Raw genomic sequence first — 24,935 nt, forward strand, 5'->3', positions numbered from 1 at the left:
CCCCAGCTCTCTGCATGCCTCACCCAGACACCCCTCACCCTGTGGCCAGCACCCTATGTGCCCTCCCAACAGTGGTGCGAGAGTGAGCTTTCACAGACAGCGAATGAGCCTGTGCAGAGAGCCAGCTGGAATCTGCTGGCCAGAGAATGTAGATTTGAGCTTCAGCTTTGGAGAGGGTTGTCAGCACTTGGTTTGGTGTGTTGCAGGATTGAGAGAAGGTAAACTTAAGAATTTTCCCCTAAGGGGGAGCAAGAAGTATGGAGCAGGCATATCCTAGAGAATCTGAGAAAGCCTCAGAATCCCTAGCAGCATTGAAAGAAGGTACTTCTCTCATAAAGATAGGTAGTAAAGACTGGAAGAATTGACTGCTACTTCACATGTGAAGACAGTAATGCAAACTTCCAGGAACATGGAAAGTCAAGGAAACATGACACCTCCAAAGGATGACAGTAATCTTCCAGTAACTGATCCCAAAGACAGGATGATCTGTGATGTACTAAGAAAGAATTCAAATAGGTGTTTTAAGGATGCTCAGTGAACACAGAAAAGACAGTTTAATGAGATCAGGAAAACAATACACAAGCAAAGTTACAAGTTTAACAAAGGGATAGAAATCATAATGAAAAAGAACCACACAGAAATTCTGGAGCTGAAGAATATAATGGATGAAATGAAAAACATATAATAGAGAGCATCAACTTCAGAATGGATGAAGCAGAAGAAAGAATATGTGAGTTAGAACTTTGAAATGATCCATTCAGAGGGAAAGAAAAACAGAAGAGTGAAAAAGAGTGAAGGAAGCTGATGTGATCTATGGCGTAATGTCAAAGAAACAGTTTGCGAATTATCGAGTTCCAGAGGAATCTAGGGAGAAGGGGGCAGAAAGCTTATTTAACGAAATAATGGCTTAGAACTTCCCAAAGCTGAAGAGAGAATTGGATATCCACGTTCATGAAGCAAATAGGTCACCAAACTAGCTCAACTTAGAGATCTTCTTCAAGACACATAATAATAAATCTGTCAAAAATTAAAGAAAAATAGTTAAAATTAAAGAAAAAGAATTAAAGAAAATGCAGCAAGAAAACAAGCTTGCAGCTTACAAAGGAAACTGCACAAGGCTATCAGTGGATTTCTCAGCAGAAATCTTACAGACCGTAGTCATTTCATATTCACTTACTCTGCTAAGTCCATATTCATATCTTTCTGGTTTTCTGGTGGGTTATCTTTTTATTATTTTTACAGGCTCCTCGTATATAAAGAATATTAACTGGTAGTCAGTTATGTCTGTTGTAAATATTGTTTTACAGTTTGTCATTTGTTTTACCATAAAAACTTTTAAAATATCATGGAATCATTTCAATTTTGTCTCTTAAAAAGAATGTGTATTTGCATGAATTTAGTTTCATAATTAGTCATGAGATTGGAAGGTAAGTTTTGTCTTATCAACAAAGTATCCTTCTTATTTTGGAAAGAATTTTAAAAATTAACACGCGTTTCATATTTTATCAAATGCTATTTTGTTGTCTGTTTTAATAATGACAATTTATGTGAGATATTATGGTGATAGATTTCCTGCCATTGATCCTTTTCTATAGTAGTAGGATCATCTCTATCTGACTTGAAAAAATCCATTTGCAAATATTTTACTTTGGATTTTCACACTTATATTTGTATGGAAGGATAGATTATAGTTTTATCTTTGTTTTTGGCCTTCATGTCATCTCTGTCCTTTTTGATCATTAGTTCTGTGCCAGTTAGTTAATTTCACTTATTTTTCTACATTTTCAAATATGTAATATGGGAAATAACTATTCCTTAAAAGTTTGAAAGTATTCGCCGGTGAAATAATCTATGCCCAGGTCTGTTTTTTCTGACTAGTTTATTAATGTGTTCAAGTTTTCTTTACTCATTACTTCTTTTTTTTTCCAGATCTGTAGAAATTTCCAATGTGTAAATGCTTCTGTTTTGAATTATGACTGTGATATTCAGAAAAAGTGTCACGGACATGGGGTAGGTAATGGTCTCTTACGGTTTGTTCATGAAAGTAGTGCTGAATGAGAATTCTCAGTGAGGATTCTCAGTGAGACTTCTTAAGATTTTTAGATATTGGGGAATTTAGATACCTGATAAATTGTTCATTCTTAAAAAGAGTGTCTATGGATTTGCACGAATTTAGTCTTTTCTCTTGGTTTCTATTCTTGAGTTCATGATTTAGAGCAACGTTCGCAATTAACAAAAGTGGTATTTTGATTGTTTTGAAGGTATGTAATAGCAATAAGAATTGTCACTGTGACAATGGCTGGGCTCCCCCCTATTGTGAGACTACAGGATATGGAGGAAGTGTGGACAGTGGGCCTACATACAACGGCAAGTAACATAGAGGAAAATTGTTGTAATCGCTCAGTGGTTGGTGTCAAGAATTGGTCATCCTTGTACCTTCCCCTCACTTTCCACGTCAGTTAATCTATTTATGTCTTTATATTTAAAGCTGGTTTCTTGCAGGCAGCATATAGCTGAGTCTTGTTTTTTTTTTAATCCACTCTATCAGTCTCTGCCTTTTAATTGAGTTGTTTTGGCCAATTATATTTAATGTGATTATTGATATGTTTGGGTTTAAATCTACCATATTAATGGTTTTCTATCACAGTCACCCTGCCTGTGATATTGTGCCATTTTAGGATCCTTCCATTTCTCTTCTCCCAGCTTTTGTGCTATTGTTGTCATACCACATATGTTATAAACCTGTAATACATTGTTATTATTTTTGCTTTAAACAGTAGATTATTTTTCATAGAAATTTAGATAATAGAAAAGGTTTTTATATTTACCCACATAGTTACCATTTCTGGTGCGCTTCATTTTTTTTGAGTAAAGACAGATTTCCATCTGGTATCATTCAATTTCTGCTTAAGCACTTCTTTTCACATTTCTGCCCCTTGTGCACAGCCCTGGGGTTGGGGACCCCTGCCATAAGACAAATGACAAAATGGGGAAAATATTTCCAACTCATGTCACAGACAAAACTATTCTCCTAATATGTAAAGAGCGTTTAGAAACTGAGCAGAAAAAAAAATACTAATAGACCAATAGAAAAATAGTCAAAGGACTGAGAAGAAAAAGAAATACAATGTTTCCTTAAACATGACAATGGGCTCGAATCATAGTATAAAAGGAGAAATGCAAATTAAAATCATATAAAATATAATTTTTCACCTGCCAGGTTGGCAAACATGCAGAAGTTTGACTCTATGATGAGGCCGTGAGGAATTCTTATATATTGCTGGCTGGCATGCTGACTTTTTAAAAAAATTTATTTTTTTGAAGTATAGTTGATTTACAGTGCTGTGTTAATTTCTGTGTACAGCAAAGTGATTCAGTTATACATACATATACATTCTTTTTCATGTTCTTTTGCATTATGGTTTATCATAGGATATTGACTATAGTTCCCTGTGCTATTTGGTAGGAACTTGTTGTTTATCCATTCTACATATAATAGTTTGCATCTGACAATCCCAAACTCCCAATCCACTGCCACCACCACCCCCGCCCCCCAGCCAATCCCTCTTGGCAACCACAAGTCTGTTCTCTTTGTCTGTGACTCTGTTTCTGTTTTGTATTTGTGTCATATTTTAGATTCCACATATAAGTGATACCATATGGTATTTGTCTGACTTACTTCACTTAGTATGATAATCTCTGGGTCCATCCATGTTGCTGCAAGTGGCATTATTTCATTCTTTTTTATGGCCGAGTAGTATTCCATTGTGTATATGTACCACATCTTTATCCATTCATCTGTCGATGGACATTTAGGTTGTTTCCATGTCTTGGCTATTGTGAACAGTGCTGTTATGAATATAGGGGTACATGTGTCTTTTTGAATTAGTCTGAATATATGGCATGCTAACTTGTAACCACCACTGTGGTAGACAAGTTGATGGTGCCTTAAAAAAATGATGAATGCATTTACCCTCTGATACAGCAATTCTGCTTTTGGGAAATTATTCTATAGATATACTTGCACCCAAATGATATGACATATGTACAAGGTTATTCCTTGTAAAAATTTTTTTTTTTTTTGGTAATAACAAAGATAGAAAAAATAAAATTATTACTAGGGTGCTTACTGACTGAATAAACTATGGAGCATCCTTGCAATGGAGTTTTGTCTGGCTGTATAGAAAATGAGGTGGTGCTCTATATATGGTTTGGGAAAATATGTAGTAAAGCTAAGTGAAAAAAGTAATGTGTGGAATAGTATTTATGCCATGCTACCTTTTGTGTAAGAAAGGGTTAACAATAAAACGTATTTTGTTCTTGCTTATGTTTGCATGAAGAAATACTGTAAGATTATATAAGAAATTAATAAAAGTGGTTCTCTTTGGGAAGGTAAAAAATTGAGTGATAGGCGTGAGGAGTGAACAAGACTTCTCAGTGTATTTCAGTTGATATCAGTATGACTTTTGAACAATGTGAAAATTAATGTAAAACGTATCGTCACCTAGTATGTTCTAATTAATATGAGTTAACTTCTAATTTAACAATCATTAATATAAAATCCTTCTCTCTAGAAAAGAATACTGCCTTGAGGGATGGACTTCTGGTATTCTTCTTCGTAATTATTCCTCTTATTGCATTGGCTGCTTTTGTCTTCATTAAGAGAGATCAGCTACGGAAAAGCTACTGTAGAAGGAAGAGATCACAAACATATGAGTACTAAGATTATTTTTCTTTTAAATTCATATTAAATAATTTAAAGTATTGATATTTATTAATGATGTTAGTCATATCATAGAAGCTGGTTTAGAAATAGGATTCTAAGTTATCTCTCTATTCTTTTGACATGGTTAGCAGGAGTTAAAGTGTAGTGATGACTCAGCCACCTCTTGTAGTGGTAAGAGGTTGTATGCTACTGAAAATGGCCCCCAGGCTTCATTTTACTTGACTTTGATTTCTCATAGTAGGGTAAGTAGAGTTTGGGGCTACAACTTCTGGTTTGGGCTTTGTTAAAATTTTTTCTTCCATGTCTATTTCAAGTATCAGTACTCACAGAAGAAGTGTTCTTCAAGTCTGTTTTGAAAACAGATTTTGTGAATCATCAGCTTTTAAGAAACAAGCTTCGATGGAAGAAAGGGTCATCATAATTCAGACACCTGACATTTCTAGTCTGTGTGTTAGACTCTTATGCAACTGCCTCTCAACGATCACTTCTAATATGTTGGCGTTGGAATGTAGCATATATTAACATGGACCTTGTAGTCATATCTAAATTCAAGTTCCAGTTCGTCATTTGCTAGAATTATGAACTGGAATAATAAATAAAAGTCTCTGAGCCTTGGTTTACTTCCTCTAAAATGGGAATAATAATATTACCTATCTCCTAGGGTGGATGTGAGGATTAAATGAGGAAATATTAACAAAACCCATAGCACAACATAACTTAAAAACTAGTTTTTATGATAGTGATTCTAAAATGTTCATATCTTGCCTGGATCGCTCTCCTTTACCTCCTTGCCCTATTTCTCACTTGCTTCACTTACTGCATAATATTTTCCTAGAGTATCCTGATATTAGCTTTATTTTTTTAATGTATTCTAAAACCGATGTATCTTTCTTTCTTCTTTTTTAAAAAAAATATAATGTATTGAGGTGTAGTCCCTCCCCACCCATCCCCTTTTTTTTGGTTGGGCTGCACAACTTGGTAGGATCTTAGTCCCCCGACCAAGGATTGAACCCAGACCACGGTGGTAAAAGCACCGAGTCCTAACCACTGGAATTCCAGAGACTTCCCTAGATTTATCTTTTCTATCCTTTCTTTCTCTTAACTTCAGGCTGACCAATCCCTGTAGATAATTCCCCAGTCTGCATCTCTGAAATTCTAGTTCCATAGCAATAGCTGTCTCCTATACTCCTCTACCTAGCAGACTTACTGTCATTTTGGCATGTCTGCATCTTGGCTGACATCTTTCCAGCCAGCTTGTTTGCTCCTCCTGGGGTTCCTAATATTCGAGTGACTACTTCAAACCTAAGAATATGCTATTACTCCTCTCTGATTTCAGGAAAACTTGAGAAGTTTGAGAACACTGGCCCAATTGACCAAATTATATAACTTCTTAGAATTTCAGTTTATTTATTGTAAAATGAGGTTAATAAAACTGACTAGGACTCTAAGGATTAAAACTGAGCGAAAGCTGTTAAAAATGCTGTAAAAATTTTAGCCGTCACCATGAGCATCCTTTCCACCACTACCAACATCATTGTTCTGTATTTGGGAAAGTGCAAGATCTGTGTAATATATCATGCAGAAATGCTTTAATCTTAATGTAGCTCAAAAGTAATTGTATCTTTCAGATCAGATGGCAAAAATCAAGCAAAAGTTTCTAGACAGCCAGTGAGTGTTCCTGGACATGCTTCTTCAGTGACTCCTCCCAGAGAAGTTGTAAGTCCTTTAGTATACTATGGTATCAAATTTTTAAAGATTAAAAACATTGTTACATGATATAAGGTTAGTTAACAGAATGCCAGTAGGGTCCCTGGCTCAGAGGAGATGGGAGAAAACATCTAGACATTGAGAATGTCTTGCCTTGAAACCAAGCTTGCGAAATGACATGGGATTAATGCTGTCACTGTTTCTTCCTATGTGTGCTAGCTTTCTGTTTTCAAAGCCTGGCTTCCCTGGGGCATATTACTGAAGATCTGGTGCTGAGCTCCTTTGGAGTGTATTAGGGAGTATTGGGATAAGATATATCAATACTTTTTCTAATATGCATATATTGCTAAGAAATATATAATATTACTTTATCTGCTTTTAAACTTTGTATAATGTTTTATTTGCAGTCTTAGACATGTATCTGCAACTTGCTTTTTCCTTTAACATTGCTTTGTGATTTATCCCTATCAATACATATAGCTCTAATGCACTCATTTGCACTGTTGATATTATGTTACATAAATACGACACAGCTTAAAAATCCGTCTTTATGTTACCAGTTTGTAATTGTTCATTACTATGAACAAAGCGGAGATAAACATTCTATGTGTGTCTCACGCATGTGTGTGAGTTCTAGGACTGTACTAGTACAGTGGTTACTATCTACATGTGGCTGTTTAAATTTCATTTTGAATTAAATGAAATCAAGAATTCCATTCCTCATTGACGTTTTAAATGCTCAATAGATCATGTGTGGCCCCTATTGTAGGGACACCACAGACATAGAATGTTTCCATCATTGCAGAAAATTCTGTTAGAGAGCTCTGATCTAGGGGCAGATAGGAGTTAAATTGCTGGGTTGAGAGATATGTGAATATTTCCTGGAAAATGCCAAGATGTTTTCCAAAAAAGTTACACCATGGGGTGATTGTATTGTTAGTGGTGTACGAACATTCCCGTCAAACTACATCTTTGCCAACACTTGGTATTGTCAGACTTTTAATAAAGTCTTTCCAGTTATGCGGAGGTAAAATGATTAGATATCCTTCTAAAATGGAGGGATACAAATGGAATCTCCCTGTTCTCCCTTTTCTTTTATAAAAAAGAAACAAAAATTGTTATGCCCTTTCCCCCCTTAACCATATATCTTGGAGATTTTTCCATATCCCTACATATATTGGATAATCACCTAGTCCCTACACATATAAATTAGAAATTATATACGTGTTCTTTTTTGTCTTTGACATAATTTCTTTCCTTTTTTATTGTGGTAAAGTATACATGCCATAAAAGTTGCTGTTTTGACCATTTTTAAGTATACAATTTGGTGGCATTAATTACATTCACAGTGTTGTGCAGTGATCACTGCTGTCTTATTTCTAAAACTTTTTCTGTACCCCAAACAGAAACTCTGTACCCATGAAGCAGTAACTCCCCATCCTCCATCCCCTAGCAACCACTATTCTACTTTTTAAAAAATTGAAATGCAATAGATTTATAACATTGTATAAGTTTCAGGTGTACAGCATGATTCACTATTTGTATGAAGCATGAAACGAGCACCATAGTAAGTCTACATCCATCACTACACATAGTTAGACATTTTTTTCTTGTGATGAGAGCTTTTAAGATTTACTCTCTTAGCTTTCAAATATGCAATGCAGTATTATTAACTATAGTCACAATGTTGTACATTACATCCCCATGACTTACTTATTTTATAACTGGAAATTAGTACCTTTTGACCACCTTCATCTGTTTTCACCCATCTCCCTCTCTTGCCTCTGTCAATCTCCAGTCTGTTCTCTGTATCTAAGAGTTTGGTATTTTTTTGTTTGTTTTTAGATTCCACATGAAAGTGAGATCATACAATATTTGCCTTTCTCTGACTGACTGATTTCACTTAGCCTGAATGCCCTCTAATCCATCCGTGTTGTCACAAATGGCAAGATTTCCTTTTGCATGGTGGCTGAATAATATTATTTTATATATATATATATGCCACAGGTGGACACTTAGACTATTCCATACGTTGGCTATTATACATAATGCTACAATGAATGTGGGGGTGCAGATATTTTTACAAGTTAGTGTTTTCATTTTCTTTGGCTATATACCCAGAAGTGGGATTGCTGGATCATATGGTAGCTGTATTTTTAATTTCTGAGGAGCCTCCATCCTGTTTTCCATGGTGGCTGTACCAATTTATTATACATTTGCATCAACAGTGCACAAAGGTTCCCTGTTTTCCACATCAAAATCAAGGGATGTAAATTAGTGGTATTTATAGCACCAGCTAGGTACTTTATAGGTTCGACAATACATTTTTGGAAGATTTTATTTAAAATATATGACGTAGGAAATATGTTACCTTTTAACTAATGGAATTGATCAGGGCCAAGATAATACGTAATTTTATTATTTTTTAAATGTTTATTTATTTGGCTGTGCCAGGTCTTAATTGCGGCACATGAGATGTTCGTAGGTGCATGAGGGATCTTCAGTTGCAGCATGCGGGATCTAGTTCCCTGACCAGGGATCGAACCTGGGCCCCTTGCATTGGGCGCACAGAGTCTTAGCCACTGGACCACCAGGGAACTCCCAATACAGTCTTAAAAGAAATATTCTCTACTTCAATGGCAAGGATATGTTGAATCAGCAAAATATTTTTAAATGTCAACATTATAAGTCATCTGTTCATTGATTTGTAAATAGATTACTTTTATATGGAAAGTAAACTGTATAGAAAATATATTTATAAGCGCATTGTAGTAATAACTTTTTTTTTTCCTTTTTAGCCTATATATGCAAACAGATTTCCAGTACCAACTTATGCAGCCAAGCAGCATCAGCAGTTCCCATCAAGGTCCGAAGTGAATTCACTTAGATTACTTGACCAGAATAAAACCCAGGGTTAATGTCTAAATAGTTCTCTTATATTTTAATTTAATTTAGGACAGGGTATTTATTGTTAACAGTTTAGATAGAGTGCAATTTGCAGAAAAGCTTTTAAGAGCTTTTATATAAGTTTTGTCATATTAATGCAGTATCAGAATGACATTTTAAAGCAGCCCAAAGAAGACAGTCAACAGCTGCTATAGCCTTTGGTGTTTGTTAGATTCAGAAGCCAGGACCTTTAAAATAACCAGCAATGGGAAATCAGATAGGCTTGACCAGCCTTCCCGTTAGAAACAGCTAGAAAATCTAGACAATATAAGAAAATATGTTTGAAGGCATCAGAAAACTACCAAGGAAATGGGGGATTATGGGGCTAAGGTGCAGGAGAGGAAGGCAGTCCAGAGATGATCTCAGCTTTGGGGACCATTTTTCTGTCCTAGATTGTAAGTATCTGTGTATTCTGGACATGCGAGGATAGGAAGCAGAGGAGACCTTTCAACAAGCTCATAGAGCTAAGGGGACAAAAATTGGAGCCCTGTCAAGGACGTGGTACCCTGGCAAATATCCCAGGCTTTGTGTTGGGACCCTGGGGGTAAGGGTGAATCAGACCCTCAGCTTATTTCCTACAGTTTTTTTTTTTTTTAATTTTTAAATTTTTTTTTAATGTGTGGCCTCTAATTTAAAAAGCTAGATATACAAGAAAAGAAAATGTGGCTAAAACCAAGAAAAGCAGACTCAGAGGGTATCCAGTTAATAGACTTATCAGGCACAGACTTTAAAGTAACTATGATGATTATATCTTGAAATTTATAGTCAAGATTGAGAATTTCAGCACAGAACTAGATGTGCTGACCTTCAAAACCTAAAAAAAAGAATCAAATGGAAATTCTAGAACTGAAAAACACAAGAAAAATTAAAGACTTGGTGGATGGGCTTAACATCAGCAAGAAAGAACATTTATTATAACATTTTGCATCACATAAAATACATCTCACCCCTCCCATCCTCCAGAAGTCCTTCAAATTACAATTGAATTGCACACTGAGTAGTGTCCTCAAGTGTAATCTTTATTATGCAGTAAGTGTGCACTGAAATCCAACTGAGCATCAGGAGAAGAATATATAAATTGTGAGACAGATATTCACCAGGTAAAGTTCTAGTGTGTATTGGAGTAGAGGTATGCTAGAATTGGATGGAGAAGTTAAGGAAGGGTACCCATAGGTTAAAGCATGAGAATTGAGAAGCACAGGTATAGAAGTCATAGCAGGTTTAATTCTCAGAGTGGAAATTATATTTGAGTGAGCTGGAATTTCAGCAATATGTATGTAAGGTTTATACTGGTTGTAATTTGCTCCCCTTAAGCCCTAACAGCACAAGAGGTGTTTAATCCACGTAGTGTCTTCACTTGTCTTTTACAGCTCATCTTTTCTATTTCATGTATTACCCTTTTTAAAAACATATAAACCAGAACATTTGTACAACATTAGCATGACTTTAAGGTAGTTATTCCATTTTAGGCTCTGATTGGAGACTAAAAACCATTATGTATCAGATTCATAATAATCTCAGAATATAATGTACCCTTAAGAAGTGTCAGTAGTGTCAAGAATGGTGTTATGTTGGGCTTGTAATGGATGTAGCATTATTTCATTCCTTTGACTCAGATGATTAATTGTCTTTTTTCCCCCTCACAGGCCACCTCCACCACAACCGAAAGCATCATCTCAGGGAAACTTAACTCCCGCTCGTCCAGCTCCTCCACCTCCTTTATATAGTTCCCTCACTTGATTTTTTTTTTTTTTAACCTGTCATTTTGCAGACTTCTTCAGGGAACTGAGCTAATACTTTTTTTTCCTGACATTTTCTTGAAAAGCCTTTCTTCCTGCTGCAATTATGAATGAAAACAGAATACCACAAAACAAACTTTATTAATACAGAAAAACAGAACTTGAGGAGTGGGAAATGAGAACTAGAAGAAATGAAGTAAAGCCAGGGAATTTAGAATAACATTTTCATTTCCATTACTGAGTACATTTTATTCAGTCCTCTGTGAGGTTAATGCACCTGACATGGATTGTGTTATTTTGAACATGTTATTGTAATGATTCTCAAATTAACTGTATCGGTTTAAGTTTTGCCATTATGTGCTTAAATGTAATTCTGAATTTTGACCTTAGTTATCATTAATGTAGTTTCTGGTCGAACATGTAATAATCTAATACCTGTGCAAACTAATTAGCTGCCAATTAATATCTAATATTTTTAATCTTGCACAGACTAATAATCATCAGGCACTAGAATCTTGTGTATCTCATTCATTACAGGAATAAAGGAATATTCTGTCTTCAGAAGAATGCACAAAATACGCAACTAAGATATCATAATATAAATTTAAACATGCAAAAAGCACACTAAAAGTGTGTATGTGTACACTTACACACAGTCGTTCTCTTCCATTTTTATGAACATTCTATGGATAAATGATTCTACAGATTCTACGGATAATAGATTCTATGGATCTATCTCTGGACAATGAATATTAGAAAAGTTAATTTAATGCTAGAATTTCTATTCTGAATCATGTTAAAGCATCGCATCCTTTTACAATAGCATTATTTTAAGTTAATTATAAACTTGGAGGTACGAAATATTTAATAGCACTAATCAGATATGCTGTTGATTCATGGCTGTATTAAAAAGCAGGAGCAATTATAATATCTTCAATCAATTGAGCTATCATAAAACCACTTGAGAATTTCATAAGCACTTTAAGTCCAAAATCTGAAACTTCAAAGATTGCTGTTAATATAATTTAGAATGTTTACATTTAATAAGGTGTGCTTGATAATGTCTCTGCTGACACTAATATTTTTAAAGAAATTAGGCTGGAGAAAGGAAGGAAGAAAAAATTTTCTTAGATAAGTACAAAAAAGTTAGTGGTATCTGTGAGTTATTGTCCCAGCTAGGATAAAAAGTGAGTTTTTACTGTGGAAAAAATAGTATGAGTGATAAAAATTTAAGCACCTAAATTTTTTTCATAACCTTTCATAATAAAGTTTATTAATAAGTTTATTAACTGAATTTCATTAGTTTTTTAAAAATTTTGGTTTGTGTATATATACATATACAAACATAAGATTTACAATAAATAAAATACTTGAAATTCTGATTTGTGTTGCCCAGTAACTTCTTAAATTCTCAGCTATTTTATAACCTTATTAATTAAGACATTATACTAGTTTTAGATAAAACCACCAGTCAAACGTTTACAGATACTATCTCACTAATTTTCCAGACTTCTGCCAAATTGTGAACAGTGACTTTTTGTTATAAAGAAAAATAGATTGGTTTTGAAGAAGACACATATCTCAGTCCTCTGAAGATGGTACATTATTTTAACAATCAGGTATATATTAAACATTGTAAACAATCCCAAATAAAGGGTCTTCGTTTCAATTTAAATCTCTGAATGAATTCATATATGACTCAAAATGTGTTTGTCACTGATATAGTCCCACAGTTTTTGCACAGTTTTGCAATTGTAATTCATGTCACTGAAATTTTACAGTTAGTAATGTATTAACAATGCAACTTGAAACTTTTCTCAGAATTAGATAATTCCTTGGATCTCTGAATATTTAGAAAGTTTTTCTAAAAGACTTTTTGATCAGTCTGAACTTCTTTTGTTTATATATATATATTTTTTACACATTTTATATGCTTTTCACTTAGGTTTGTCCTTGATTTATCTTGGATTGTTATTAAAAACTGTAAACATTTTTGGTCATAGATGCCACTTCAAAATTTGAAAATATAAAAGGTATTCCTTGCCATCTGCTGAAGATGTGTTAATAATCAAGGATAAATTATATGTAACTTTGGCGTCACTATATGACAGTGTTCAGAAACTTATTACCTTGTTCGAGGTATTGCATTTTCCCTTTCTGTCAAGCAGATGTCTGAGTCTCTAACCATATAGTTAAGCACAATCCAGGTTTTCTAAACATAGATGAGATTTTATTAAATTCTATGTATGTTTACTGAAACTCCACCATCTTGCAGGTACCGTATCAGGTCATTAGGTCTTATGATACATAAGTTCTGGATGGGACATGCCTCCCATTATAGAGAGAGCCACATACACAAGTGAGAATGACATAATGTCTGCTTTTTGAAAGATTTAAACAGGAAAAGTTGAGAGGGAAGTAACAAAGAAAATAACTGGAAATTCATTCAAAATACTTACCGCTAATTGACAAGTCTAAGCATTTACTGCGATGGTTCTAATGCTGTGAAGCAAGAAGAAACCAACTTTTGGCTCAACTACCCCCTAAAAGAAGTGTTAGTCTAGCATTGGTTGTTCCTGTTGAGATGCAAGCTAGGTGTATACAGTTGACCATTGAACCATGTGGGTTTGAACTGTGCAGATCCACTTACAAGCGATTTTCCCCCCCAATAAAATTATAGTGGCGCTCCATATCTACAGGTTCACATCCGTGGATGCAACCAACTGCAAGTGGCAAACAGTTCATTATTCATGGTTGGCTGAATCTCCAGATGTGGAATCCGGAGGGCCAACATTGGGACTTGAGCATCTGGGGATTTTGGTATCCACCGTGGGTCCTGGAACCAGTCTCCCCGTGGATACCAAGAGGCCAATTGTATTTTCGTTACCGTGTTTCTTCTCATGATATTCTGTTTCAGGCTTCGATTACCCTGCTGAAATCCTATGCATTTATAAGATCCCATCTCAGCTGTGGTGATTCTCCACATGAACTATTCTGTGTTACCACGGGACGTTTTAGTTTGTGTATCTGCTCTTCTGTTAATCGTTGTCAGAGATTAACTCATTCTTCAAGATTTGAAAAGAATTAAAATATAGTGCGTATAGGTAGAGGCTGGAGGGAGAGTCTGGGAGGGAGGAGGCATTGCAGTCTGAGGTAATAAGGCAATTTTCATTTAGGAAAGACCGAAAGTCATAGGTGGTCCTAGCAGTGGGGATAGGAGAAAAGACGCACAGCCTGGGCTCTGAATTTAGAAAATTTTGAATACTATGTTGAGGAATTTGGCTAGAATTTTCTGCTGGAACATAGGTACTGTAATTATGGGCAAGGATCTTGTCCATCTCATTTATTACATGAATGAATGAATATTTATTGTACTGAGAAGTTACTGAACAAGAGCGCGCCATCGCATGAATTTTAGCCAACGGTCTGGGGGAGAACCACATTGATTGGAGGAAAAAGTAGACAGCCTGGTTACGAGGTGTATTTGGGCAGCTGGGTATGGGAAAAAACCCCATAGCTTTGGTACTTTCTGAAGAACCAAAATCTACTCTTTTCCCTTTCTTGGAGTCTTCTTTTATCTATTTGGCTTTTATTTTTTAAATTAAAAAACCCCCAGCTCTAGTAAATGTGAATGTATAATTCATGTGTGTGTCTGCGCGCGTGTGCATAGTTTTAAACTCGGCAAGTAGTGTCTGATACAAAACAGCGCACGATAAATGTGTTCTTTTAGGTCTGTCCACACGAAGCGAAAGGTTTGTGGGGACGACGACCGCGACGAAGAAGGCTGGGGGGGTCGGGTACCTCCAGATGAACTGGGGGCCCCCGGGCCACCGAGGAAGGCGTGCTGCCGGGAAATGGGCGCTGACCCGCACTCCACGACTATAAGGCGGGCGTGCACTGCGCGGATTGGTCGGCGGGGCGCTGAGTACCCGGCGCCCCTGGAGGTGCCGCAGTCTCGCGAGAACGCCGCACATCAACGGCCAACGGTCGTCGGGCCGAGTCTCCGCTTGAAGCCCAGGAGTCACGCTATGTTCCGCCTAATGATGTTGCTGGCGGGGCTCCGTGGCTTGCTCACGTCCAGACAGGGTAAGCCCGTGGATGCTCTGTTACTCCGGTAGGCGGAGAGGACGACTTTTCTTTTCCTTCTTTCAGCGCGTACCTGCTTGGGTCAAACTGCATCCCAACCGATTGAAAGCTCGGGGCCCTTCCCTGCTCTTAGGTTTCCTTTGCCAGTCAGGAAGCCGGGCCGTTTTTAGGCGCTTCGCAGGGATGGAGAAGTGGCTCATGAGAGAGGAAGATGGTTTTAATAAGCTCAAGGACGGCTCTCTGACGCTCTGACTCCTTGAATCTGGGTTTGGGCAGCCTTTTTTGTAGGTCTGTTACTCACTCATAAAATTACCTCAAAATGTCTTGCGCTCAAAACACCCCCAAAACTTGATGAACTCTACTCAGACTCCAAAAACCTGAGTGTCCTCAGATATCATCTGTTCCAGTATAATTTGTCCTGCATACAATAATAATTTGTCCTGCAATACAAAAAAAATTCAATGTCTGCTGTGCTGACACCGACCAAGGTACATATGACGATACGGGGAACAGTTACAAAGAGTCCTCATAATTTTAAAATATAATAGGGGAGACTTAGATGCAAGTAAGATTTTAAGATACGTTCTTCCCTTTTGATACACTGTGCTGAATCTTGCCATTCTGTGTCAGTACATGGAATATCCTTTTTTTTTTTTTTCCTCACCCGTCTGCATAGTGTTCTGTTGTTTGGAGGTACCACAATTTATTAGCCAGTTCTTTTATTAAAGGAGTTTTGAGTTTTGGATTGTTTCCAGTCGTTTTGCTGCTATATGGTATACTACTGAGCTTCCACTCCCCCCACCCCCCCGAAAATTACCCTAAACTGGGTGGATTAAAGGACAGATATCTATTTTCTCACAGATCTGGAGGCAGGAAGTCTGAAATCAGGGTGGTATCATAGTGGGGATCTGGTGAGGTCTTCCTGGCTAGCAGACCATTCCCTTCTTGCTGTGTACTCCTGTGACCTCTTCGTTGTGAGCAGCAAGAAGGAACAAACTCACTGTTGTCTCTTCTTATAGAGGCGCTAATCCCATTGTGAGAGGTCCACCTTTATGATCTCATCTAACCCTAATTACCTCCCCAAAATCCCATTTCTAAATACCATCACATTGGGGGTTAGGGCTTCAATATGAAAATTTGGGGGGGACACACCTTTGCCATAATACCTGTGATATTTGAATACAATGTTTCTCAAACTTTTTGGAATGCTTCATTACACAAAGAAATTAAATGTAACAATTATTGAAGCTCTCAAAGAGCTTTTGTTTATGCTTCAGTATTTGCCACGTTAGAAATGAATGTAGAAATTTAAGAATTTTTATTTTGTTTGAAAAGTAAGAGTAATATTACGAAACTCAGGTTTGGCCACTCAGAAGCCAATACTTGAGAGACAGGTGTTGGTAGGAAAGGAATGGTTGCTTTATTCAGGAGGTTGGCAACCTGGGGAGAAGGTAGACTCCTGTCCAAGAACTGTGTCCAAGAACCAACTTAGTTGTCGATCAGTGGGCAAGAGCTTTTAAAGGGGAGTTTCAGGGATGTACAGGCAGAGTGAGGGGCTACATGCAGAACAGCACAGTCAGCTCTGACAGTCATCTTGAAATTGGTCATGTGGTGATCTGATCAGTGTCATCTTGATTGTTTTAAGTACAGTTAAAGTACTTAAAACAGTTCCGTGGTTGGTTTGTTCCCATTTCCTTGAGGCCAGTTCTTGGAATTGTGCAAGATGGAGCAGCTTATATCATGGCTACAATCTGTTCATCATGTAGTTAACTTCTAACTGGTCGTGATTTCAGTATCTGCAAAACAGCCCAAAGGATATGGGTCAGAATATTATCTATAGCTCTTGAAGAGGAACTATTTTTGTAGATTCTTTTTTTTTTTTTTCAGCTTTCACAAAATTAGTGTCCTTTTGTTTCAGTGGGAAGAACTCTCTTTAACATTTCTTGTGAAGTCATTCTAGTGGTGATGGACTCCTTTAGTTTTTGTTTAGGAAATTGTTAATCTTTCCTTCAATTCTGAAGGACAGCTTTGCTGGGTATGGTATTTTTAGGTGGAATTTTTTTCTTTCAGTACTTTGAATATATTATCCCACTCCATTCTGGCTTGCAAGGCTTCTGCTGAAAAATCCACTGATAGTCTTATGGGAGTTCCCTTGTGCTTAACAAGTTGTTTTTGTCTGGCTGCTTTTTAAGGGTCTCTCTTTGTCTTTAATTTTTGGCAGTTTAAGTATAATATGTCTCAGTGTAGTTCTCTTTAAGTTCTTTTTTTGTGGGGGGAGGGTTTCTTTGGGCTACCTATATTTGGATGTCTATTCTTTTCCCCAGGTGAGAGAAGTTTTCAGCCATTGTTTCTTTGAATAAGCTTTCTACCCTCCATCCCCACTCCATCCCCACTTTCTGGGACTTCTATAATGTGTATACTGGTCTGCTTGATTGTGTCCCATAAAACCATCTGTCTTCACTCTTTTTCATTGTCTTTTTTTAATTTTTATTTTTTGCTCCTATGATTGGATGAATTCTATTGTTCTGTCTTCAAGTTTGCTGATCCTTTCGCTCACTTGATCTAGCTTGTTGTTGAAGCTCTCTATTGAAAATTTCAGTTCAGTTATTGTATTCTTCAGCTCTATGATTTCTATTTTGTATTCATTCTAACCATTTTTAAGTGTATAGTTCAGTGGTATTAAGTACATTCATTTTGTTGTGACATCACCATCATCCTTCTCCAGAACATTTTTTTCAGTCATCCCAAGCTGAAACTCAGTACCCATTTAACACTAATTCCTCATTCTTCCCTTCCCCCAGTTCTTGGCAACCACCATTCTGCTTTCTGTCTCTATGGATTTGACTACTCTAGGTTCCTCATATAAGTGGAGTTACACAGTATTTTTCTTTTATGTGACTAATTTCACGTGGCATAACACCCTCAATGTTTGTCCATGTTGCAGCATGTGTCAGAATTTTTTCCTTTTAAAGGCTGAGTAACATTCCATTGTGTGAAATACATAAGGAAAAATATATATTTTATTTATTCATCTGTCAGTGGATACTTAGATTGCTTCTACCTTTTGGATGTTGTGAATAATGCTACCATAAACATGTATGTACATGTACTTGTTTGAGTCCCTGCTTTTAATTCTTTTGGGTATATATTCAGAAGTGGAGTTGCTGGATCATATGGTGGATTCTATTTTTAATTTTTTAAGCAACTGTTACAGTGTTTTCCATATTGGCTGCACAATTTTGCATTTCCACTAGCAATGCACAAGGGTTCCAGTTTCCCCACCTTCTTCCTAGTAAATGTTATTTTACTTTTATTTTTTAATGATTATAGTCTTCCTAATGGTTATGACAGGGTATCTCATGTGGCTTTAATTTGTATTTGCCTAATGGTTAGTGATGCTGAGCATCGTTTCGTGTGCTTATTGGCCATTTGTACATCTTTTTGCGAGAAATGAGTATTCAAATCCTTTGCCCATTTTAAATGTTAGGTTGTTTGTTTTGTTGTTGAGTTACAAGATTTCCTTTCATGTTCTGGATATTAGACCTTCCAACCAATGATTTGCAAATATTTTTTTCTCATGCTGTAGGTTGTCTTCACTTTGTTGGGAGTGTCCTTTGACTCAAAAAGTTTTAAATTATGATGGAATCTAATATATATATATTTTTTTCTTTTGTTGCTCATGGTTTTAGTGTCATATCTAAGAATCCATTGCCAAATCTAAATATTCATTGTCATGAATATTTACTCCTATCTTCTAAGAATTTTATTATTTTAGCTCTTATGTTTATATCATTGATCCATTTTGAGTTAAGTTTTGTACATGGTGTGAGGTAGGGTTCCAACTTTACTCACACATTCATTCTGGTTTCTTTTTATTAACTATGTCCTTCCCCCTATTAATTCCTAATAGTGCTTTTTCCTCCTTGGAGTCTATTTGTGCTAATGTTAACATAGGTATGTCAACTTCCCTTTGGTTAATATTTGCTGTAAACATGTTTTTTTCCATCCTTTTATGTGACAAGTCCCCAGTGCTCACTAAGTATCCATCTTCTTGCCTACATTTTGGAGCCTTTTTCCATTTAGTTTGAATCAATTTAAGTACTCTTGCTCATGGGGGTTGAAAAGAAATGATTTGTATTACTTTGGATCAAGGCAATTAAGAGCTGGTATTCCTCTTGCATATTTCTTTTCTGATGCCAGAGTTATCAATACCTTAGAAGCTGTGAGCTGAGTTTACGGTGTCACCACTTGGAGGGAGCCTGGATCTCTGAGTCACTATTTAAGTGAGAGCTCCTGGTGACTTCCATCATACCATCATACTTTGCATGAAAAACAAATAAGCTTTTATTGTGTTAAGCCACCAAGATTTCAAGATTTATTTATTGCCATTCTATAGTCTGGTCAGCCTAAGTTGACTGATATAGAAATGGGAGCCTTGAAGTGGTGTGCCGCCATAATAAAGTTAAAATATATGCTTTTGACTTTGCTGCTGGGTATTGATGGGTAGCAGGTGACAAGCAATGGAAACCCAGCTGGAAAGATGGAAGTCAATAAATACGAAGTGACAAAATATTTGGTAAAAACGGAAGGACAGACTACATTCTATAGAAGTTAGATAACAGAATGTTAGCAGTGGAGTTTGGTTTCATTACCCGAGTTTGTCAAAGTGTTAAGAGAAAGAGATAATCTCAGGAAACAGTTGACCAGTTTGCGAATAGAATTAACAGGGAATAAATCCAGAAATTTGGGGCTTTTCAGGACTTTAAAGGGTGATCAATTCCAGATTTCAAGTAGTAAGAAATAGAATTTAAAAGATTTGAGAACAAAGCCTCAGTAAAAACTCAGAGAAAATTACTCAGGTTAGAGCTGTAATCAAGGGTGTGGCCTTACATTTTATTTTTCTAGATAGACTTAAGGTTGCCATCACTTAGTTGAGAGAGAGATGAGAGAGGAGGGGAGGAAAAATAGGAGTTAGGCAAAGAAATTACAGGATGAGAAAAAATATTGTATTAATAAATGACTTGTCTGAAAAGGGTCTAGTATCCAGAAAATAAAAGGCAAAGAAATAAAGCAGATTTGAAAATTATGACTTTAAAAAGTTTTATATGTGTTTTACTTGCATGTCAAAGTTAGTGAGAGCAACTAGATGAGAACTGTCTATGTTTTTGATGGTAGTGTATTGCCAAAGGAACTTAAAACTCAGATCACACAAGCTTTTGACTGTTTGAGAATTAAAACAACTCTTGAGTCCCGAAACTTCCAAATGCAGGAAGTAAACTGGAAAAGCCATGCTGCTTTCAAGGAGAGTAAATTTGTATTTGAGTCTTTTATGGTATTTTATGCTTTCTATTTACTGTGCTTTTTATTTGATATCATTAAAAAGTCTTATTTCCTGTCTTATGTGCTTTGTTTTTCTAATTTTAATGTAACGTGTATAATTGACTTACAAAGTCTACAATTAAGCAGTATGTCTTCTAAAAAAGACAGTGACCTTAGAAAGTTGTCACATTGCCTTTATCATCTTACATATTGTTATTTAGTATTTAGTGCCACTTTTATGTATTGTTTCCCAAATGAGTCATCATCTTTATTGCTGCTTGTTTATTCAGTCAGTGCTTGCTTAGATTTATCCACAAGTTTACAGCTGTATTTGCTTACCTTCTTTCTAGCACCCTACTCTTTCCTTCTTAGTATCTTTTTCATCAAGAGTGAGTGGTAAATTGTCTGTTCACTTGAAAATCGTTATATCTCCCTCACTGTTGAGTGACAGTTTAGCTTGATATAGAATTTCAGACTGACATTTATTTTTCCAGTAGCACTTTGAGAATGTTACTCCATTGCTGTTTGGCCTCCATGTTATTAAAAAGCTTTTTAATTATGAAAATTTCAAATAAATGCAAAAGTAGAAGAATAAAGAACTCAGGTTCAACAATTATAAACTCTTGACTGTTTCATTTTTATCTTCCCTGCCACTTCCTCTATTCTCATATTATCTGAAGCAAATTATAGACATAATATCATTTCATGTCTAAATATTTCAGTATATGTTGCTAAATAACAAAAAGATACTTTTGAAATATAACCACAGTATCATGATCATGGCTTAGAAATTAACAACAATTTCTGATATCCAGTATTCAGTCTGTGTTCAAATTTTCAATTGTTTCGTGAGTGTAATAATTTTCCTTACAGTTTGTAATCACCAAGAAAATAATGTCCACAGATTGTTTGAATCAGCATCTAAGAGATCCACTCATTGAATTGGCTCCTTCCCTACTCTATTGTATTTAGTCTATGGCTTTTAGTACCCTGTTGATACTGATAACTCCAAATTTGTATTTCTTCTCTCTCACTCCCTTAGGCAGCCTATGAGAGGGCTTCCAGTGTTTCCCACATCCTGGTAATCATGCCCTTGTGTAATCCCCTCTTCTTAAACGTGAGGTGTGTTTTATGATTTGTTGCTTGTGAATAAAATGTTGTCAAGATAATGGGATGTCTCTTCTGAGATAAGGATATAGGAAGACCATGCCTTTTGTCCTGGCTGCCCACTTTCAGTCTCTTTTTCTGATTCCTTGTTCTAGGGGAAGCAAGTTGTCATACTGTGAGTAGCCGTATGGAGAGGCTTGTGTGGCAACGAACTGAGGTTTCTCATTAACAGCCTGGAAAGACCAAAGGCCTGCCAAAGGCTAAGTGCATGATCTTTAAAGTGGATCCTGCGCTAGTCCAGCCTTGAAATGGTTGCAGCCCTGGCCTACACTTTGATTGCAGCTTTGCAAGACACACTGAGCCAGAGACATTCAGTATAGCTGTGCCCAGATACTGACCTAAGGACACTAGGGATTAATAAATGTCATTATTTTAAGCTTCTGAATTTTGGGATAATTTGTTATGCAGCAATAGATAACTAACCATCCTTCAGTCTATTCTCAACATAAAGTTTTCTTGTTAAAATGTAAGCCAGATCACATCCCTCCTCTCTTCAAAATCTTCCAATGGTTTCTTATCTCACCAAGAATAAAAATTAAAGTCCTAACTATGACCTATAATGCCCTACAGGATCTCAACAGTTTGTCTTCTCTCTGACCTCATCTCTTACTCTTTTCCTCATTGCTCATGCTACTCTAACCACAGTAGCTTCCTTACTGCTTTTCAAACATGCCAGACAGTTCCTCCCAAAGAGCCTTTATACTTGATATTTTTTCTTCTTGGCGTGTTCTGCCAAAGATATTCATTTGTTCCCCTCCTTACCTTCTTCACGTATTTGCCCAAATGCCATCTTCTGAGTGAGCCCCTATTTAAAACTGAAACTCACCTTCAGCAGTCTCTATTCTATCACATGATTCTGTGGGTTGGTGGGGCTGTTGTTCTGATTTGGACTGGCTTAGCTGATCTGTGGTTCATCCGTGCTCTTTCCTGCATCTGTCGTCAGCTCCTGAATTTGTTGGGCAGCTGAATGATCTAGGATGGTCTCAAACACTGGTCTTTCTGTTGGAATGTGTTCAGCTAGGGTGCCTTGGCTCCCTTTCACATAATCTGTCACCCTCCTGTGGGCTAGCTCAGGCTTGTTTACATGTGGTTTCAGGATTCCAAGGCAGCAAGAGGGCAAGCCACAGTGCAGGAGTAATTTTTAGATTTGCTTATGTTATGTTTGTTACTGTCTAATTGGCCAAAGTAAGTTACACGGCTGAGTCTAGAGTTACTTCCTAGCAAGTATATCCATGGGAGAGAATACTTTCTATTGTATCTATCACATCTGATTTCTGAAATTTTTTAGTTTTTCTAGAATCTCTCAACAATTATCACACTTCCATCTTTAGCTTATCTTCCAGAAAATTGCTAAATCCTCTTAGCTGCTGATAGCACTTTTCCTTTGTATACTTTTAGAGGGTTTTGGTTGAGAGAGGAGATAAATGTGGTGAATCAGCCATCTTTAATCGTAAATCATGTTATGTATGTTAATCCTGTGTCTTTAATATTATGTAAATATTTTCTTCCAATCTTTCCTACATCTTTAAAGATTTTAAAAAGATTTTTGTGTATTCAAATATGTTTATCTTTTCCTTTAAGACTTCTGGGCCTTGAATCTTAATCATTTTAGAATATATATGTATTTATGTACCTATTATATATATAAACATATATGAATAAATTTTATTTATCTTTATATATATATACATATATATTCAATATATGAATCCAACTTAATTAGTTTTCAAATGGATATTCAGTCTTCCTGCCACTATCCAATGACTATATTTCCTCCGGTGATTTGAAAGGCTACCTTTTCATATATTCTATTTCATTATTTACTTATTTATTTATTTATTTATTGTTTGTTTGTTTGTTTGTTTGTGTTGGGTCTTTGTTGCTGCACATGGGCTTTCTCTAGTTGGCGGATTGGGGCGGGGAGCAGCTCTTCTTCATTGTGGTGCATGGGCTCCTCACTGCAGTGGCTCCTCTTGTTGCAGAGCACAGGTTCTATGTGCGCGGGCTTCAGTAGTTGCAGCACACGGGCTCAATTGTTGTGGTTTATGGGCTCTAGAGCTCAGGCTTAATAGTTGTGGAGCATGGGCTTAGTTGTTCCACAGCATTTGGGATCTTCCTGGAGCAGGGATCAAACCTGAGTGTCCCCTGCATTGGCAGGTGGATTCTTATCCACGGTGCCACCTAGGAAGTCCCTCATTATTTTTTGATAATGCCTATTTCAGTTGATTTAATTATAGTAGTTTAGAGTTTTTCTGTTGATTCTCTAAGTACTTTTAAGTAGATAGTTATACTGTTTGCAAATAATAGATTGTTTTTTCCTTTCTAACATTTGTGCCATGTCTTTCTTGTTATCACTTAATCATATTAACTAGGGCATTCAGAACATTTTTGAAAATGGCAGTGATAATAGACTTTGTTACCTAGTTTTTAAAAAAATTTCTCTGTAGTGTTTCATAATTTATAATAATTTTTTGATGTTTGCTTTTTGATACTCTTTCTAGTTAAGGCAGTTTTCTTCTGTTTCTCGCTTATGTCCCTCTAATTTTCTTTGTCAGAAAATTTTGGGCAATTTCTATATTTTTTTTTTGTGCATGTGAACTTTAGAACCATCTTATGTTGTTTCAAAAAACTCCTGTAGACTTTTCCATTGGATTTCATAAAATTTATAAATTAATTTAAAGAAAATTGCTATCTTTATATCCAAGAACTGGCTATATCTTTCAATTTATTTGACTTCTTTTTTTTTTTTTGGCACACGGGCTTAGTTGCTCTGTGGCATGTGGGATCTTCCTGGAGCAGGGATCGAACCCATGTCCTCTGCATTGGCAGGCTGATTCTTAACCTCTGCCCCACCTAGGAAGCCCTATTTGACTTCTTTTATGAACCATTTTAGAATTTAAAGTTTTTTTAAAAATTTAAATTATATATATTCCTTTAGGAATTTATTAATTTATTTATATAGGTATTTTACACTTTCTGTTGGTATTATAAATGGTTATTTTCTAATTATTTTATTTGTATATAGGGAAACTACTGTTTGGTTTATATGTTAATTTTGTTTCTAGTCATATTACTAACTCCTCTTTTTAAATAATAGTTATGATGATTCTTTTGGGATTTCCAGATATGTAATAATATCACATACAAAAAAATGTTAGGATCACAAAACCTTAGAAAAAAACCAGAGAGACAGGTTTAGATGCTACATACATGGTACAGTGTGGCTAGGGTCACAATGCAGGGAA

The 24,935-nt window shown here is 36.1% G+C and overlaps 2 protein-coding genes across 3 annotated transcripts in view; both read left to right on the forward strand.

The window, feature by feature from the left end:
• Nucleotides 1-11,232, forward strand: part of ADAM9 (ADAM metallopeptidase domain 9) — a 94,937-nt gene extending 83,705 nt beyond the window's left edge. For both annotated transcript variants that reach the window (XM_057697285.1, XM_057697286.1), the window contains 6 exons: nucleotides 1,930-2,010; nucleotides 2,262-2,367; nucleotides 4,575-4,716; nucleotides 6,355-6,442; nucleotides 9,232-9,299; nucleotides 11,026-11,232. In XM_057697285.1, coding sequence (XP_057553268.1) covers nucleotides 1,930-2,010; nucleotides 2,262-2,367; nucleotides 4,575-4,716; nucleotides 6,355-6,442; nucleotides 9,232-9,299; nucleotides 11,026-11,119 — 579 coding nt within the window. In that variant the 3' untranslated portion in view covers nucleotides 11,120-11,232. The remainder of the gene's footprint in view (nucleotides 1-1,929; nucleotides 2,011-2,261; nucleotides 2,368-4,574; nucleotides 4,717-6,354; nucleotides 6,443-9,231; nucleotides 9,300-11,025) is intronic.
• A 3,602-nt stretch (nucleotides 11,233-14,834) lies between these two features.
• ADAM32 (ADAM metallopeptidase domain 32) overlaps nucleotides 14,835-24,935 on the forward strand; it is a 155,617-nt gene continuing 145,516 nt past the window's right edge. Inside the window, 1 exon segment of the mRNA XM_057696399.1 lies at nucleotides 14,835-15,204. Within this exon segment, the coding sequence (XP_057552382.1) occupies nucleotides 14,835-15,204 (370 nt within the window).

This window comes from Hippopotamus amphibius, chromosome 10, assembly GCF_030028045.1.
Source record: "Hippopotamus amphibius kiboko isolate mHipAmp2 chromosome 10, mHipAmp2.hap2, whole genome shotgun sequence".
Taxonomy (NCBI): Eukaryota; Metazoa; Chordata; class Mammalia; order Artiodactyla; family Hippopotamidae; genus Hippopotamus; species Hippopotamus amphibius.